Source organism: Betta splendens, chromosome 14, assembly GCF_900634795.4.
Source record: "Betta splendens chromosome 14, fBetSpl5.4, whole genome shotgun sequence".
Taxonomy (NCBI): domain Eukaryota; kingdom Metazoa; phylum Chordata; class Actinopteri; order Anabantiformes; family Osphronemidae; genus Betta; species Betta splendens.
The window spans coordinates 15,976,228-15,993,384 of record NC_040894.2 but is presented as its reverse complement, the minus strand read 5'-3'; the positions used below and the strand labels follow the sequence as shown (position 1 = coordinate 15,993,384).

Sequence of the window (17,157 nt, the reverse complement as noted above, 5' to 3'; positions counted from 1 at the left end):
AACAAGGTTGGTGTTTCTGTGAGCTTTGTCTAGGCCATCTTGTGAATTCTCTGTGTTTAACTATTCTATTATTTTTTGGCTGAGACTGTCTTATATCTAATTTGGGCTGTCACACAGATGGAAAAGTACCTCTGCCTAGCAACCCTTGGACATGATTTGACATTGTGAACACACCTAGTGTTATTCATGTGCTAGATGTGCTCATAGTTAGTGTGAATTTTATGTATTTAGAGTGGCTGGTAAAATATGTGACCTCATTGCCATAAAAATTATTTACTACCATCATTAACAAATAAATCTAATATACAGCCTTATTGGTCGCATAGAAGGGGCATGCTGCTTGCATTACAACTAGTGACTTAAAGTACTGCTGGGTAATAAAGTGTTGTAAAAATTGCACTTTAGATTAACAAAAGTGACACATCAATTCTATAATTGAGTGGTATTCTCCTTTAATCTCTACTTACACAAAAGGTTACACAAATACATGTCCCTTTGAAGTACAAAATAATCCCTTCAGCTGTCTTCATGCAGAGACTGCCTAATCCACCAGGAGTGTTCTGGTGACTGAGAGCACAAAACATTAGGTTAATTGTTTTGCTCTACTAAGATACACTAAGATGATGACTATATAAACCACATCCCTGCGTGCTCTGAAAAGCCATTTGAAGATGTGTTAGAGGATATGGTGATTAGATAGGAGTGAGTGATGACCATTTGCATTTAATCATTTGGCTATGTTTGTATTCCACTTTGTACTTTGGTTCTTATAACTGAACTGTGCAGTTATGGCCTAATTACAAATTGTCTCAGCAGACTGGTGAATAATCTGTTGTTTTAAGATACTGCACTGGTCGCTTAAAAATGCCTTTGTTTTTAGTAAATAACTTTAAAAACACTTGCAATTCAAGGCCATCTATGTAGATATTCTATGTATTTAGAATGTCTGCATTCTGATCAACTTGCTTTTCTTAAGTGAAAGAACAGTGAAACATTTGTAAGCAACTACAAACTTCAAAAAACGTTTTAATAAGTGCTGCGCAGCGATTAAAATCCTTAATCGCGTTAACTGCATGAGTGTTCTGCTGTTAATCGCGATTAATTTATTAATATAACAAGCATTCAGTAACAAATTCGAAAGTAATATATCATGCATTTTCATTTTAAAACTACTGCTGTCCGGTGAGAGCAACAGTTGGTGTGTGTTGTAACGCTTCTTCTTCTCATACAACTTGTGTATTCTTCTTGTGATGGTGTGTCATTTGTTGCGATTCTATTAACGTTCCTCAGACCAACATCTTGTTAGCCTGCAGTTTGTAGCCAACCTCTTAGCTATGTCTTTTTTTTAGCTTGTCTTGCTTTTTTTTATACTTATCTCACACGCTACATCCAGTGAAGTCTGCCGAAGTCTCCGCTGTTCCGCTGTTCCGCTGTTTGTTTAGGTGGGTGATTTAAAATGACCTTTATACGCGTATGCGAGGAAAAACAATGGCCGACAGAGCAGTTGCGTGCCAGCAGCCTGGCTCCGCCTTTTCTGAGTCTGACAGGGGCAGGTACAGAGGAAACCAGGAAGCACTAGTTGTAGTCGGTGAGCCCAGAATGTGTTGGAGGAGGAATGAACGAAAATTTCTCTGCATAGAAAATATGGAGGAATCTGGGTGTCCCATCATTCTGACATACTACCCGAACTCGTTTTGGTCAACCCCCATTGAAGTCGGTGAAGTTTTCTTTTATGCTACCAGTTAAGTTTCAAGGGTAAATCTAATATCAGCATTCATGTGTATATGTATGTATGTATGCCAATACATATATATATGTAATAAAGACTGTCATTAGTAACCATGCTAACAGTAATACTAACAGTACTGCACACTATTAATCTCTCCCAGCAACTAACAATTGAGTTAGATGTGTCCCACAAAGACTTGAATATGATTAACCCTTAAGGGTTGTATTCAAGTGGAGCCTTCACATCCTCCTGTGGTGCCCTCTACACTGCACCCCCTCGCCTCCCATCTCTCCCCCCATGTTAGCCATCATGTCTGACGAGATTATAGGCTCAATTTGTAAAGCAGTCTGTCTACAATGCCTGCTCATGAAAGCAGATGAGTGTGACTTTGGGGTTGGGGGAGTGGGCATAGGGCATGGAGAAAAGGTACCCTGTTGTGTCCATGGCCCATGGCTAAAGCACATTGAAATCCTTCTTTTAGAAAGGAGCCAGTACAGTCTGGAATGATTTGTTTTTGTCTGGGTATTCACATACAACTCATTATCTTGTTTTGCCCATAAAAAAGGAACTAAATATAAACTATATATATATATACATATATACATATATACATATATATACATATATATACATATATATACATATATATATATATATATATATATATATATATATATATATATATATATATATATATATATATATATATATATATATATAATGTGGGTTTCTCCGTTCCCATGCGGTGAATGGGAACGGAGAAACCCACATTCAAGGCTGACGGCTAAGCAACTAGTAGCTCAGTGTTCCAACATCCACAAACGGCAACTGCTATCACAACTTGAGATTGACGAGATACAACACAAATGCTACGGCAAGGGGGAGCCAGGACGCCAGGTCAGAGGGGAGGTTTCACCATCTCCCCAACCGGAAATTGGGTACGAAGCCCCAATAAGCACAGATACGCTGAGCGAGGCAGCAACTGACCTGAAAGATAAGATCATGGCGAGATTGAACAGGCAACCCCGAACCCCACTACAACGGCTAAGTGAAGTACCATCAGAAGGTCTCATGGAAGATGTGAATGCAGCATTGAGAGCGATCCCTACCACAACAATTACAGAAACCAATGAGCTGATATACGCTTCAGCATCAGTGATCCTAGAGGTGCTTGGCTATAAGAGCATCCATGGGAGCCATGAGAAACAATACCCACCATGGAAACGAAGGTTGGAGGCAAAAATCAAGGCAGCTCGGAGGGAAGTGAGCCAAATGACAGAGGCCCAGAGAGGTGCAATGAAAAGACCGATGCCCAAGAGGTACAGCCAGATGACCATACCTGAAGCACTCGAAACTGCCAAGCAAAGGCTACAAGCCTTGGCCAGCCGCCTAAAGAGATACAACAGAGATAACGAAGCCAGACGAATAAACCGGCTGTTCGCAACACAACCTGCGAAAGTGTACTCTCAATGGCAGGGTAATAACAGCAGAGCAAACCCACCAAGGCTGGAAACTGAACAGTACTGGAAGGGTATATGGGAAAGGGAGGCATCACAAAACAGTGATGCACAGTGGCTGGTGGATCTGAGGGAAGACCACAGCAACCTCCCTGAACAGAATCCAGTGACTATCACAGTGGCAGACATCCAACATAGAGTCTCAGGTATGAAAAACTGGACAGCACCTGGCCCTGACATGATCCACGCCTACTGGCTAAAGAAGCTCACTGCAATCCATGAGCGCCTGGCAGCACAAATGAACCAGCTACTAAGGGATGGGACTCACCCTGAATGGCTAACCGAAGGGCGAACGATTCTGATAATGAAGGATCCCTCAAAGGGTACAGTCCCATCCAACTACCGGCCAATAACCTGTCTCTCCACAACATGGAAGCTCATGTCAGGCATCATCGCAGCTAAGATAAGTGGGCACATGAGTCAATACATGAGCGAAGAACAGAAGGGCAAGGATACCAGAGGAGCCAAACACCAACTCCTGGTAGACAGAACAGTCGCCCAAGACTGCAGAATGCGACACACCAACCTGTGCACAGCCTGGATCGACTACAAGAAAGCCTATGACTCAATGCCACACACATGGATAACTGAATGCTTGGAGCTGTACAACATCAACAGAACTCTAAGGGCCTTCATTGCAAACTCGATGAGGTTGTGGAGAACCACCCTTGAAACCAATGGGAAGCCACTTGCCCAAGTATCCATCAAATATGGCATATACCAAGGAGATGCACTGTCCCCACTGCTGTTCTGCATAGGTCTGAACCCCCTCAGCCAAATAATAAACAAGACTGGCTATGGATACCGACTCCGGAACGGGGCCACCATAAGTCACCTCCTCTACATGGATGACATCAAGCTGTACGCCAAGAGTGAGCGAGACATCGACTCGCTGATCCACACCACCAGGATCTACAGCTCGGACATCGGGATGTCATTCGGACTCGAGAAATGTGGGAGGATGGTGACAAAGAGAGGCAAGGTAATCCACACAGAAGGGGTCTCACTCCCAGAAGGAACAATAGCAGACATTAAGGACAATTACAAGTACCTTGGAATACCACAGGCAAACGGCAACCTTGAACAGGCAACAAGGAATGCAGCAACAGCCAAATACCTCCAACGAGTAAGGCAAGTCCTAAGAAGCCAGCTCAATGGCAAGAACAAATCCCGGGCAATAAACAGCTACGCTCTGCCAGTGATCAGATACCCTGCAGGAATAATAAGGTGGCCAAAGGAAGAGATACAGACCACAGATGTTAAGACACGAAAGCTCCTCACCATGCATGGAGGGTTCCACCCCAAATCCAGCACCCTGAGACTGTACGCTAGTCGCAAGGAAGGAGGCCGAGGACTAGTGAGCGTGAGAGCCACTATCCAGGATGAAACATCCAAGATCCATAAGTACATCAAGGATAAGGCCCCGACAGATGACGTGCTGAGTGAATGTCTCAGGCAGTGGAGAACAGAGGATGAGATGCTGGAAGAGGGACCATCATGGGAGGACAAGCCCTTGCATGGGATGTACCACCGGAACATAACTGAAGTGGCTGATCTCAACAAATCCTACCAATGGCTTGAAAGGGCTGGGCTGAAGGACAGCACAGAGGCACTCATCCTGGCTGCACAGGAGCAGGCCCTGAGCACCAGAACCATAGAGGCCCAGATCTACCACACCAGACAAGACCCAAGGTGTAGACTGTGCAAAGAGGCCCCTGAGACGGTCCAGCACATAACTGCAGGGTGTAAGATGCTGGCAGGGAACGCATACATGGAACGCCATAACCAAGTGGCTGGCATAGTATACAGGAACATCTGCACAGAGTATGGACTGGAAACCCCAAGGTCAAAGTGGGAAACACCTCCCAAGGTGGTAGAGAACGAGCGAGCCAAGATCCTGTGGGACTTCCAGATACAGACAGACAGAATGGTAATGGTGAACCAACCAGACATTGTGGTGGTGGATAAAGAGCAGAGGAAAGCCGTAGTGGTGGATGTGGCAATACCAAGCGATGGCAACATCAGGAAAAAGGAACATGAGAAACTAGAGAAATACCAAGGGCTCAGAGAAGAACTGGAGAAGGCTTGGAAGGTGAAGGCCACAGTGGTGCCTGTGGTGATCGGAGCACTAGGGGCTGTGACCCCCAAACTGGAGGAGTGGCTACGACAGATCCCTGGAAAAACATCCGAAATCTCAGTCCAGAAAAGTGCAGTCCTAGGAACAGCAAGGATACTGCGCAGAACCCTCAAGCTCCCTGGCCTCTGGTAGAGGACTCGAGCTTGGAAAGTGGATGAGACCACTTATGCACCACTTATATATATATATATATATATATATATATATATATATATATATATATATAATCTGAGCTCCTGACCTGATCTCTAACCTGCGATTTCTGAGACTGGTGATTGAGATGAACTCATCCTCTGCAGCAGTGACTCTTGGTCTTTCTTTTCTGGGGCGGTCTGCATGTGAGCCAGTTTTTTTGTAGCGCTTGATGGTTTTTGTGACTGCACTTGGGGACACTTTCAAAGTTTTCCCAATTTTTCAAACTGACTGACCTTCATTTCTTAAAGTAATGATGCACATTCGTTTTTCTTTACTTAGCTGCTTTTTCCTTGCCATGATACAAATTCCAAAAGTCTAATCAGTTGGACTATGAGCTGTGTATCCACCTGACTTCTGCACAACACAACTGATGGTCCCAACCAGGGTCAGCTCGTGACATAGGCACTATAGAAAAATGCCACGGGGTGCCGAAAACATCTAGGGGGCGCCAGTATTGGAAGAAGAAAAAAGTTTAACTTCCACCAGTGTTACCATATTCAATATGGTAATTTTCCCTCACTTCCCTCTGAGCTGCCTTGATTTTTGCCTCCAACCTTCGTTTCCATGGTGGGTATTGTTTCTCATGGCTCCCATGGTTGCTCTTATAGCCAAGCACCTCTAGGATCACTGATGATGAAGCGTATATCAGCTCGTTGGTTAGGGATCACTCTCAATGCTGCACTTTCAATGCTGGATGTCTTACACTCCTCCACACAGACGGACAGATGGCGCCAGAGTGTCCGGCTTGCCGTCTGTCATGGCTGACTTTGTTTGTGTTTATGCTGCTTTTGTCGAGTGTCATTCAAAATGCCAACGCTCTGCTGGTGTATGATCGCCTTACGCACCTGGATCTTCATGTCTCGGCCAGGAACTTGGTGGAGATTGACATTGATGGTCAGGAAAGTTTGCCTCCTTACTTGTCTGGGATACCTGCTCACCATTGCCAGGCTGCGATGCTACCTTCACGGAGAAAACTCCACCGTCGCCGGGGCAGACGCAGCGGTAAACTGGTGAAGCTGAAGGCCTGCTTGATACGGTTTCAGGTGGACTCGCTGCATGGATTTGGAGCGGTTCATTGCCTCTTTCCTTTCCGACTTTTACTGGAGCCTGTTAGTGCCTGGCTGGTGCCTATCGTCGGACCGGAGGAGCTCTACTACCGTTGTCGTCCTTGTTCTGATGGGCCCAGGCAGCGTGGGGTCAATCTGGAGAACCTGCGGCCTCTCTGCCGGGCCCCCCGGACTACAAATACCTTGGCCCCACCAGCACCTGTCAGCGTCGGCCTGGTAAACGCCAGGTCTCTAGCGAACAAAACTTTTATCCTTAAGGATTTCTTCAGCTCACAACACTTGGACTTTCTTTGTCTGACCGAGAGTCCAGTGCTCTTTCTGAACTTTTACAACCGGACTGTGGTTCTTTTAACTGTCTGCACTCGTCGGGTCGAGGCGGTGGGATAGCCATTGTGTACAGATCTGTGTACAAATGTAGCCGACCAGCTATATCCAAATCCTTCTCCAGCTTTGAACTGGACTTCTTTGAACTGGGTCACCCGCACCCTGTGTTGTGTGCAGTGATTTATCGTCCACCTACATATAATAAGGACTTTATTAATGAATTTTCTGAACTGCTGGCTGAAATCATGCCTAGGTATGATTGAGTTCTTATTGTTGGAGATTTTAATGTACATGTGTGCTGTCCAGACAAAACAATGTCGAAGGACTTTTTAAGTCTTATTGACTCTTTAAATTTTCTTCAGCACGTTTCAAAACCCACGCAAGAACGTGGACACACACTTGACCTGGTTGTAACTTACGGCCTGTCTGTTTCCAACTTGAGGATTTGTGATGCAGTGTTTTCTGACTGCTGTGCGAGGTGGTGACTAAATCCTGGTTGTGATTACATGATTATTGTCAGGTGTGCGTGATTAACTGGGATTGGCATGGAACATCTGAGACGTGGGTGAGACAGAAAGTCCTTCAGAGTAAAACAGGAACATGACTGAAACCTGACAACATGAGTGAAAACAAAGTCCTTTCAAAATAAAACCGGGACCTGACTAGGAACATGACAAAAACATGACAGGAACATGACAATAATGTAATTTTTGGGCTTAATTGGCAAGATTTTTGGTACTGTTTAATCATGACTAGTTATTAAACTTTTTTAACAGTTAAGCATGAACCACATACTTACTTCAATCTTTTTAAAATTGCTTTTTCATGATCGTCAACGATGTACCTATATAATCTGTCACCATTTTATGTTGGTGAACCTTTTAAACTATTTCATCTTTTTCATGTTTTGTCTTTTTTTTACCTTGGTCAAGTTTTTAATCTTTGTCATTTTTTATTTATTTTAGTTTAGTTTATTTTGTGTATTTTGTGTTTTGTCAGATTTGTTTTGTCTTAATTCATAAGGGAGCGTTAACATTCAGTTCTTTGAGTAGATACTGAAATATTGATTCAGTGGTGGCCCTAAACAAAGAGATATAATCAAACAAATAGCCTAAACAACAGTTTCCAAGAATGTTTGATGAACACTAGTCTTGCATTTGGGTGTGTTTTAAGTAAGTTACCCAATGAGAGACATCACAGTATTAAATTAAAATCACAACATCAAAATAGATCAAAGAGGTTATTGTTTGTGCCATAGTTTTGTAGTTACTGTACAATCAGCAATCAGAACAGCTGAATTCCAGCTCAGAGTTCAGTTCAAAGCAAACTAAGTTTAGCTAATAAAACTTTTAAACTTTATTTTTTCTCTCCCTTCCTCTATTTCAGGCACACAGTCTGAGAGACTACAAACAGCAGACACGTACAAATTTGCGAGGCCTAGGATCTGACCACTCCGTCACTGAAAAGACAGTAAGTAGTGAATTACAGTAATGTTGTTCAGTATTATTTTATTAGCAACTGTTTAGTCTAAACTGTGACTATTTTTTATACACAATCTGTACAGTCATCAACATAGCTGTGAAACCAGCTTGTCTTAACTCCACTATTCCAATAACAAAAGTTAGAATACCAGTTTGTTAATGAGATATACTGTAAGTCATGTTTACCTTATTATGTATATACGAAAGAAAAACTGGACAGGAATTAACAAAAATTATATCTATTTAGTACAGTCAAACAACAAAAACGATTGGTTGCCTTTTCACTAGTATCTGTTACAGATCAAAGCACACACTAGAAAATGTCTTCTGAAGGCCGAAGGAACCAAATCCCTTAATGGGGATCCAATATTAAAATATTAAAAAAGTGACAGACGGGGAATATAACAGGGAAGGTTAACAAACAGAAGAATACTAGAAAAGAAGCACTTAATATATCTCACAGCAAAAACAGGACCCTAGGTTTAATACAAAAATGGTGAACTAAAAGTCACTGCCATGCAGGAGAAACTGTTCTGTGTAGACACAACAAGAAGACTAAAACACAAACCTACAGATACAAAACTGACTCACAAAATAACAGATAGCACAAACATTGACTCAGGACAACATAGGACCACGAACAGTGTTTGACATGTAAGAGGTACAGTATGGACAATGTGGTGTGTGGTCGGAGGGCTTAAATAAAACGCAATAGAAATAGGTGTAGGTATAGTAATATAGTGACCATGATTAGACTGGGACACAAGACAGAAAACAGAAAGAAAGTGATGTCACACTAAATGCAAACTAGACAAAACTGGCGCGCAGCACCTTCCAAAGCTGGAGGGTTGGGTTGTCACAGTATCCAGTGCCGATGGAATATAAATATGATATTCAGGACCTGCAGTAGTGATGTAGTGTGTCTAGTGTGTATTGGTGTATTAGTTATTGACATGTGTAAATGTTTATGGGCTAACTGAAGAGATAGAAATGCTTGGTTCTGTTGCTATGTAGAGAGTCTCTGCTGAGAGAGCTGTTAAGGGAAAACTGGCTAAATTAATGAAATTCTTTTTTAAAATGTGTGTGCGCATGTATCTTTTCTTTTTTTCCTGCCCTCACTTTTTTTACCATCATTATGCTGGGAACATAAAACTAAAGAAGCTGTATTTAAATGTGATGTGTGTGCAGAATAGAAAGAAAAGTGGGATTCCTTTTCTACTGGCTAAGGATGTGGAAGATGACGACAAGAAAGTTCTCAGGACAAAGGTTTGTGCAAGTGTGTGCGAACCAGCACTATTATTTTAGCTACAATTGAGAAAAATACATTTATTTACCTATAGCTCACAATGTTGTATCTTCTTTCCGTTGTAGGCTTTGGAATATGCTAAGACCATATCTAAACGCCCTTTACAGTTTCAACCAAAACAGAGACAGAGGCAGCCAATGAACGTCTTCACTGCTTGTGCACCCTACTTGCAGGATGTGGATGCATTGCAGCTGGCCACACTGGAACTACTTAGAAAACGACATGAAGAAGAGAAGCAGGCTGTGGCACACTTTGGAAAAAGTGCATCTTATATAAAGCAAGGTGCGATTCAAAGCCTGCACTCTGATAGATAGTTGTATGCAACATTTAGCATATGGAATCTACCAGGCATAGAGCATGGCTTTATTATCTAATCAATACATCTTGCACTTAGAATGTGACAGATGGAGTCCCTCTCGTGTTTAATGACTTTAAAGCAAGTTGTGTAAGTTGGTTAGTAGTTGGTGTAATTATAACTGTCATTCATTGGTTTGCTTTATTACAGAAATAAACACACAAGCAAAAATAAAATAGATATTGATTATTGAAATCTTAAGTAGAACTAAGTTTCCACACCTTAAGTGATTTCCAAAGTGAAAAGCAGTAGAGGGTGGAAAAGGAACAAGTGATAATGGCCAATTCTGTGAACTGCACTGCTTCTTCACTAAGCTGCACTGCTCTGGACAAACACTTCCTCTTCATACTGGTCATAACTGAATCCCTACTTTTCTTGCAGTTGAATATTTTTCATCCCACAGAGTTGTAGTTTTGTTTCAAAACTTGGTGTTTTTACTTCTCCTATTGCACTTGCTAAAGAGGTAATTAAAGCTGTGTTTCAGTGCTATATATGAAAGTGGACAAGTTAGCACCCCATCTGTGGTAGATGTGTTAACTTTGATTTGGGAAGCATGCTTTCAGGTGGCAGGCTTTCAGAAAATGAGGCCTGCTATTTTAGGCTGAAATGAGTTCATGTGTTTCAAAATCATTAATATTTTAATTGATCACTTTTTGACTAGTTACTGTACTTTTCTGCTGCAATCAAAATTTCACTTGAAGACAGCATGAATTGCTCTTTAAAATGCATGAAGGATGACAAATACAGGAAGAAGAGAGGATTCCATACGCAAACGTTTATAAGAAATGCAAATGTGTGTATGTCTGTCTCCTTGTTACACAATATCAAGTATATTAAGCTGTGTCAGATTTAAACTCTTTTTTTTTGTTAAAACTTAAAAAGTTCATTTGTAAGACTAGATGTACAATTACTGTATTTATACTTAAAGTTTGGACTTGGGACGGCGGTTTTAATGGTGAGGTTCTATTCTGACAGATAGGTAATGCCCTATGATATACCCCTTTTTTAACAACCTAAACTTACATAAAATTATTAAAGTGATAAAAAATGTAATGTAATGTAACATAATGCCCTCCTGCATTATTGGTACTCAGTGCTTCTTATTCATCTATTCAAAATTCACAAGCCAATGGCAGAGTTGCTATGTGGGTTGACCTACAGACTGGGGGCATTGTAGGGTTCAGGGTCTCGCCCAGGGTGATGTTGGCATATGACAGTAGAAACCACCAATCATTTTTTCCCTATAAATCTTTACAGAATTAAAAATTAAATGGTATCTCCAAATTTAACAGAAGTACAATACCTATGTACCATGTCTGTTTGTTGTATACATAAAGCAAGTAGACATACGTAATTGTACAGTACGTGCAATGTGTATCAGCACAGTAGACAAATGTCAAGTTTTTGTGACTGAGGACCTGCAGTCCCAATGAAGTGATACAGGCATATACAGTATATCAGCATTGAGACTGAACAGAATTGTTAGTAGCATGAAACCATTTGTTACAGATTTGTAACCGCTTGTTTCTTTTACTTTTGTATGCTTGTAGAAAAACCTGCTCAAATGAATAAAAACACTTTGAAGTTCATCTGATGGGGCCAAGTCCAACATTTTCGAACCATGTTCTAAGTAGTAATTTCTCCCCAACACAAAACACTCTCAAGCAGCTCATTTCACTAATTGAACCCTCAGATCATTATCAAAGCACTATTTACCTCTGTGCAATATTTTAATTAGATTATAGTCTCTATTTAACCCATCAGGGACTCTTTGAAGCTCTGTGTTTTTAGTGTTAAGTCCTCAGATGTGTGGTCAGAAACAAATGACAAAGCCCTTTTTAAATTAATGAGAAATGTTGCCTATCCAGAGTACCTTTACATATTTTTGGTCCCACCTCCTAGTTTTCTGGCATTGAAATCTGGTTAATTGAAGGAGTGTTTCACTACTATATATGAAGGGGGGCAAATTAGCATCCCATTTAAGGTGGATATGTAAGCTTTGATGTGAGAAGCATGCTTTCAGTAGGCGGCAAGCTTCCTGAAAATGAGCTGATGGCCCTGCTATTAGGCCAAAATGTAGATGAGTCCATGTGTTGCAAAACGCTTAATCTTTTAATTGATCACCTTCTACATGGCCTACTGCCTGGTAATCAGAATCACACTTGAGGGCAATAATTGCTATTCAAAAGAAAGAAAAGAATGGGAAATCTAAGACAGGATTGCATGTTGTGCAAATATCCAATAAGAAATGCAGCTTGTGGTGAAAGTTAAGATTCTATATGTGCCTTTCTATTACACAATATTATTAAATTAGCCTGCTTCTCCAATTTTACAGCAGCACTACTCAATGATGTATGGCACAGCTATTTGATAAGATGTACTAATGAACACACAAAAACATTAAAATAAGCTGTTTTACCCCAATGATCAAATTACTTTGTGTAAAAACTGATTAATTGTCTATCCAAATTTATATTTATTAAAACATAACTACAGCTGCACTGCATCAGTGATAAACATATCAAATCACATAACATAACAGAATTATACATTTGTGCCATTATTATGTCAAAGCGTTGTAAATAATTTCTTTTTTTGTTATATGAACAATGCTACTGTAACATGTTTGTTGGTACGAAGATAACAACATTGGATGAAATAGGTAAGAGAAAATTTATCAGTTATAATATTTTTAATACAAATGTTTTTTACAAAAAAAATAGAAAAAGAATGCTATTGTGATGTGCGTACATGACTAAATGATCAAATATTTGATACTGTCATTACATTTTCAGCAGACCTGCCAGTAAATTATCCATTGTTCTGAAAAACCAAAAGTATTAACGCACCTTTACCGCTCACTGTTTTTTAGACTGGAGTGTTTCACTGATGCAAACGTGTTAACATAGAAGAATCAACGTGAGCTCTGTGTTCTCTTGGAGAACCCGTATTAATCCACACAAAAAAATACATTTCTTCCCTCTGTTACAGATTATTATTTATCGGTTGCAAAGAAACCAAACCAGCTCACTCACTCGTATGAAAGCGTTTAATTTTTTGCTTTAGTTACAGATTATTTTTCGGCTGTAATGAATCCAGGCCACTTTACGCGCTCATCACCTGAACCGTTTATCCTCGTAAGGGTCGTTAGAGTCTACCCCAGATGTCGTTTGGGGGGAAACGCGTGCATGTCGCTAGTCCATCGCAGGACTACAAATAAAAACAGACAATCATTAACACTTATATCTGCGGCCAATTAAGAATGAGAAAGGAACCAGGCACACGCGGCGCAAAAATGTCTCCATAAAGTTCAGTGAAAATATCGCAAGTGATAAATGTGGACCACTTGTCATTTATGTGATCCTGTTGTCACGGACAACAGATAACAGTAAGCGCAAGAATTATAATAGCAATAATCATGAGTTTCAATAATTCCAGCTATAGTCTACTGAACAAGAACAACAAAAAAATCTGATTCAGTATACAGTATAAATAAAATCATTAAAACACAGTGTCTTCGACCCTAAATAGGCTTGTAACGCCTCCAACAACACAAAGTAAATAAAATGTCTTAAATTGACACATTTAAAATAAACATTTAAAAATAGCAAAATGAAAATTTATGAAAAAGTGCACATGGATGAGGTGCGACCATGTTCCAAAGCAAAGCTATTTATAATACATTCTACATCGCATTAAAGTCGTATTAAATCGAATACATCATACGGGTAAAATAAGGTAGCGCATAATAATAATAATAATAATAATAATAATAATAATAATAATAATAATACTTTTCTCGACAGACTTTGGAAAAGAGAGAGTTATAAAAGAAATCCCTAGCCACACTGAATGTGTGCGTTGCTCTGTTCCCCCGTTGGCTTTTGTGACGCACATATTTATAATAGAAGGTAAAAGAAGGTTAGTGCTATTTACAGTACATTTACAATATGCCTTTTGCAGTTTACAAAACAACTATGCAGCCTACTATAGTAGATGATCCGGGGAGCAAATGTCGTCCTCGATGTCCACGTCGCCGTCGTCGTTTTCCTCGAGCATGTAGGAATCAGCGTCCAGTCCGCGTTTCAGCTCCTCTGCGCCCTTGTCGTTCATCTCGCTCCCGCTGGAGTTCTCCCCGGATCTTTCTAAGTCCCCGGGCGTCTTACGCTCGTCCTGCGCTTTCCGCAGCTGCTTCTTGTGCTTCATCCGACGGTTCTGAAACCAAGTCTTTACCTGCACGGAGGAGTGGGTTGAGGATAGAATGTGAAAAAAGTTCTATTTTCGTTTTGTAACTTAAAGAAAGACCAAAGTCAATCAAAAAGGCCACCGTTCTTTTTACTGTTTAACATTTCGCTTGTGAAAGGCCAAACGCGGCACGTGTTTGAGTGTGTACCTGCGTCTCCGACAGGCTGAGCGCCGTGGCCAGCTCCACTCTCTCCGGCGTGGACAGGTACCGCTGGATTTCAAACCTCTTCTCCAGGCCGGACAGCTGCGAGTCGGAGAAAACGGTCCTGGCCTTCCTGCGCCTGCAGTGCTTCCCCGGTAACTCTGCGTGGTGCTGGAACAAGGCCGGCATCTGCATCCCTACGTCACAGAAAGCGCTCAATGCACAGCTCTCAAAAACCACGCACACAGTGTTTCACAATGAACCAACGCGTTTCCGTGTTACCTCAAAATTCGGAATGTGAATGTGAGGTACTAGTCGAGAGGAGCTGGTTATTACACAGCAATGATGCAAGTTTTCCAGTTAATCGAGGCCTTTGACCTCTGCTTACCAGAAGTGAAGAAGTATTGGTGATGTTCTGGCTTGTGCAGAGCATGGTGGGAGTGCGGCGCCAGTATTGGCGTTGGTATTAGTGGGTATCCGTATTCCAGAATCGGCATCCGAGACGTCAGTGAGCCGCAGAACGGCGAAGGAATGACCTCCCTCACTGGCTTGGGTTTGTGCAATAAGATGTCCTCAATGAAAAACGACGTCGACCTCTGCGTGGGAGCCCCAGACGCATAGTTGATACTCATGGTGTCCGCTTGGGTTTTTAGGTTTCCTGCCTTCAAACCTTCATCAACGTCTGCTTATATCTCGCCTCAAAGTCTCCCAGGCCTAAATGCAGCCCCTGTGTGTGGTCAGTGAATGACACTTGGTCGAGCATTACATGAATATCAGTGGGAGGGCACATTTCCAACAAGTATTTATCCACATAGTGAAGGGAAATTGATTTGCGCATGAGCCAATAAGGGAATTGGATGTGCGAGGGGAGGGGCTCTAACGTGGAGCTGTTCCCCGCTCTGATTGGATGATGCCGGTTCGAAAGCTGTTGAATAAAACACACAGATTTCAGATGTGCAGTGCACCTGCGACCATATCAGCCGAGATCACTTAGTTGCGCTTATGCGGTCGCTGAGCAACGACACGGTTTTGATTAGGTCATCTATATTTTAGCCAAAATATAGCTTGTAACGAAAGTTTCCAAACGTTTTATGGCCTAGAGGACATTTACAATGACCCAAGGCTGAATAATGAACGGGTTCATTATATTGTGTTCGTAATATTTTATAATGTATTTAATAATAAGATAGATTAAAATTCTAGTCACATACGTAAGAGTTTAATTGTCAGACAGACAGAAAGTGTCTTTATGATAATTTTGTCTGTTGACATGTTTAAAATATTACATATTTTTTGAGTATATTAATCAAGTGTATTTCATCGTGTCATCACTGCATGTGTCACACAGAAAGGCCAAAGACATTGTGTTATAGGACTTCCTATGGCCCTGGTCCTTAATGCCGCTGTTTAAAGATGCAACTACACGCCGTGTGTTTTAATTGTCAGGAAAACTTCCGCAGTCTTAGTAGTTTTTCAATCAACCGATGTAGCCTGTGTCACAGGAGGATTAGGCTGCTACAGGGCTGTCCAGTAATTCTGCCCAAATTGCCTGTAATTGTCAGTATTAAAATCTGGGAGAGTACAAGTGCCGCTCCTGTGACCATTTGCAAAAAGAAAGTCGTTCCCTGTAATTTGTTGATGTGGTGTTGTCGTCACATTTCCAATCAGACCGCTTAATGTGAAAGTGTCTTAATGTAGGCAGAATTCATGCTGCAATGCTATTAGGCAATTAAGTAAGATATTAGAACGGAAGTTGTAGTCCTTGGATTAAAGCAGAGAATTTCCATTTATCCGAAAGAGGAAGAACAGATTCATGACTGCGATTTATTTGTACGCTGGAAAGCACCGTTATTCTGCATTAGTTTACATTTATTTGTCATAGATGGAAGAGTATGCTCAAATGTATATTATATTATAATGCAACACCTCGAGTGTTGGCGACGAAACCTTAATTAGACCTGGACCTGATGTCATGAAACTTCTGCGAAATGTCTACAGCCTATTTATTTTCATGTTTTCGTCATGTTTCTTTCCACTAAATATTTTCCTCCCGCCGATTTTATGTGTAAGTGAAACCTCAAATCCTCTTTTATCGATCGCGTCACGTTAACAGGTTGCTTTTAAGGAAAAAATTAGAACGAAAATGAAACAAATGGTGATGAAGCGTCTGGAAAGTCCTGTGCCTGGGCGCAGTTAAACGGCTTTTTACGGCCATTTCATTAAGAGGAACGCTGATCCCCGGGCGGGCGGCGCTTCGCTGCGTTAAGACGCGCTTGGATAAGATCTTAGCTGGTGCACACTTGAATGAAGGGGAAAATGTATCTGTTCCACACACAAATAAATAAGCACTGAGTCGACTTGGATTGTGAATTGGCGCTGTATACATTAATACACATCCTTGTTACATGCGACAGCAGGTCTATTGTATATTTATAAAGGAAGACCACTGCCTTCATGTCAGTGCGTTAGTTTTAAAATACAACTTCTCCAAAATTCATCCTCGTCAGAGACGTTTTCTTATTAAAACTATTATATCATTCATGTTCTACAGTTAAACCTTATCTGCCTTAGAGAGACTGATTTCTACGCAGTGCTCTCCTCATCCCTTCATTTCTGCATGACCGTTCAGGTCTTTTAATGAAAGTTAGCACTTCTGGGA

At 41.2% G+C, this 17,157-nt stretch overlaps 1 protein-coding gene across 2 annotated transcripts; it reads right to left on the bottom strand.

The window, feature by feature from the left end:
- Window positions 1–13,142: 13,142 nt before the first annotated feature.
- On the bottom strand, window positions 13,143–15,288 carry bsx (brain-specific homeobox). Of its 2 annotated transcripts, XM_055502171.1 has the most exons (4): window positions 14,887–15,288; window positions 14,505–14,695; window positions 14,100–14,344; window positions 13,143–13,321 (listed from the first exon to the last, which is right to left on the bottom strand). In XM_055502171.1, exons 1-4 carry the CDS (start codon window positions 15,128–15,130, stop codon window positions 13,306–13,308), a joined length of 696 nt encoding a protein of 231 aa, XP_055358146.1. In that variant the 5' UTR covers window positions 15,131–15,288; the 3' UTR covers window positions 13,143–13,305. The 2 variants fall into 2 exon arrangements, with proteins under 2 accessions (XP_055358146.1, XP_029028564.1); XM_029172731.3 differs by having other exon boundaries at window positions 13,143–14,344; window positions 14,887–15,286.
- Between the last annotated feature and the right edge of the window lie 1,869 nt (window positions 15,289–17,157).